The following is a 2,497-nucleotide window of genomic DNA, read 5'->3' on the forward strand; positions in this document are numbered from 1 at the left end:
CTCGCGAACATCACATGCAGCAGGCTCAGTTTACAGAAGGATGCTTCACGTTAGCGTGTGCGGATCGATTCTGAAGTTGCACAATAAATTATCTGCCCGGCTCGTTTCAACCAGCTGCTTCCTGCCTACTCTGGTGCAGAAATTCACCACTGGAACGTAAAGTTAGAGAAGAGAAACAAACTCAAGTATCGATACGATCCGACAGTGGTGTACATGTGTCAAACTAAAGGTGTGTGAGCCAAATGTGGCCTGCCACAGCCTTTTAAGTGGCCCATGAGAGCTTCAAAAATGTATTAATGTCTTAAAATAAGCTGCTTTAAAACTAGAGTTAAATAAAATGCATTTCCCATAACGCATGTCGATTATTTTATCTGTGAAATGATGGCATCCCACCATTAAGTAGAGGAGCACAAATTCCACATATTCGCTGTGTAAAATCNACTTTTACTAAGTAATTTTTTTGGTAAGATACTTGTACTTGTACTCCAGTATCACTTTGTGATACTTMATACAACAGTGTTGTGYGATCAAAGAGCTCCTGGGCTGAAATGGAGCTCAGGACGCTGCTGCAGGGTGAAACTCACACAAAGCAGAGAACAGGTCCTGTGTCCAAACTCAAAGGACAAATCATTGACAGAGAAACTGCAGATTTTATCTCGTCTCCAGCGCGGCTCATGTTTACTCGTGCAGGCAGGGCGCACAGACGGGCCGCTGCCCTCAGAGTGGGTCCTCAGAGACATCTCTCTGACAGCTCTGAGCCTCAGTAACAGATGTCTCTGAAGCTCTCTGTCCACCAGCCCACATCACTCTGTCACCATCTCACCCTTCAGGCTACCAGACACAACAGATCCGTGCCACGAGCTGGGACAAAAAMCCCCGACTCACCCTTTGGGATCCAGCAGGTCCCGGACCTTCTCATTGTAGATCTCCATGTAGGAGACCTCCACCTTGAAGGTGTGAGTCTCGTTCTCCTCCCTGTGGACCCTCTCAAACAGCGAGCAGCACAGCCGGGGGATTAAGCCGGGCTGCTCTCCGTTTCCCATCATGGAAAAGGACTTCCCTGAACCTGGAGGGACACCAGAGTCAAACATGAGCTGAACAACTTCTTGTGCCAGCAGGAACTGAATTTGATTGAATTCTTTTACTGTGGATTGCATCAACTCTGTTACATACAGAAGGAAGCTTCACTGACGTGAAACAATACAAAGAGTTGTATGTTGTCATGATATTTGTTACATTTTATAAAGCAGAGAGCAGAGAACGCCTCGCCTCTCTGGTTAAACCCACATTTATTTACGTTAAAAGTTAGGAAAAGCTAACATCTTATGTTCTTCATTTTCTTAAAATCTATCTTGCCAACTAAGTTAATTGCCTCAAATGTCTGGTTTTAAACATCTAAGCTGACGTTTGTGTTCTTTTATGTGCTTATGGTTGACAATTAACATGCTCGAAGCGCTTGTTATTGTCGGTCCTAATACTTTTATAGGAAATTGATTGCTCAAAATTAAGTGTACTTTAGCGATTTTGTCTGATTTGTAAAATAAACGATCGCATTTATTTATGGATCAAATCAAAATTCACTGACTGAGAGTCCCTTTTGTGTGTCCATTCACTTTGCACTGGAGGAATATTTTACCGAAAATAAAAGAGATCCTTGCTAAAATATATTCCTTATAACAGTCTTACAAATTACGTCTATTATTAAAAAAAAAAAACAACAACACACACAAACTACCAAAAATTGGTACTGTTGAGTACCGATACCCAGGTACTGGATATTGATACCGAATCAATTCAAATGTCAAAGGTACCCATCCCAAACAAAACATTTACATCTTTTACTTGTACTTTCAGTTTGGCTGAAACGGACCAGAAACCCCCGGGTCTCTTCTCATTTTGTCATCATTCAGGTCCCGCTGCACCCGGACCTGTTTGGTGTGTTTGTGTCACAGTGAAGTCCTTCTGATGACGTGTTTTTATATTTTTGTCTAAAAGCTGTTTTCCCGGGAYGATTTCCGAACTGCAAACGGCCCGCGTGGGTAAGACGTTCAGGGCGGACGAGTTAATTGTGTCCCCTCCACCCACTTCCATGAGGAAATTCTCAACCTATGAGATACAACAATGTGTTCTGCCTTTACAACTTCTATTTGTGGTGTTCAGACAGCTGTAAAATCTATCTTAAGCACTGGTTTAACTATTTATCACAAAGGTGGTCAAAAAAAAAACATTATTAGGAGCAGACTTTATATGAACTCTTTGTTACCCGTCTGTCCGTAGGCGAATATGCAGGCATTATAACCCTGGAATGCATTTTCAAGGATCCCCTCTCCGAGGCACTTGAACACCACCTCTTGACCTTTCAGAGAAAGAGTCCATGGAAACAAGAGCAAACAGAGGGAAAAACACAGTTAGGTATATATTGTCATTAATGCAAAACTGGTTCAGAGAATTCTATTAAAGTCTTAATCAATTCAGATTTTTTTGCTCAGATCTGATT

General features: G+C 42.1%; 1 protein-coding gene across 1 annotated transcript in view; it reads right to left on the reverse strand.

The window, feature by feature from the left end:
* The window catches only part of kif13a (kinesin family member 13A), a gene marked incomplete in the record, with an annotated part of 62,538 nt that overhangs the window by 30,377 nt on the left and 29,664 nt on the right, over positions 1-2,497 (reverse strand). The window contains 2 exon segments of the mRNA XM_014008778.1: positions 886-1,066; positions 2,264-2,356. Of these exon segments, the coding sequence (XP_013864232.1) occupies positions 886-1,066; positions 2,264-2,356 (274 nt within the window).

Source organism: Austrofundulus limnaeus, unplaced genomic scaffold (genome assembly GCF_001266775.1).
Source record: "Austrofundulus limnaeus strain Quisiro unplaced genomic scaffold, Austrofundulus_limnaeus-1.0 Scaffold52, whole genome shotgun sequence".
NCBI classification, from domain to species: Eukaryota; Metazoa; Chordata; class Actinopteri; order Cyprinodontiformes; family Rivulidae; genus Austrofundulus; species Austrofundulus limnaeus.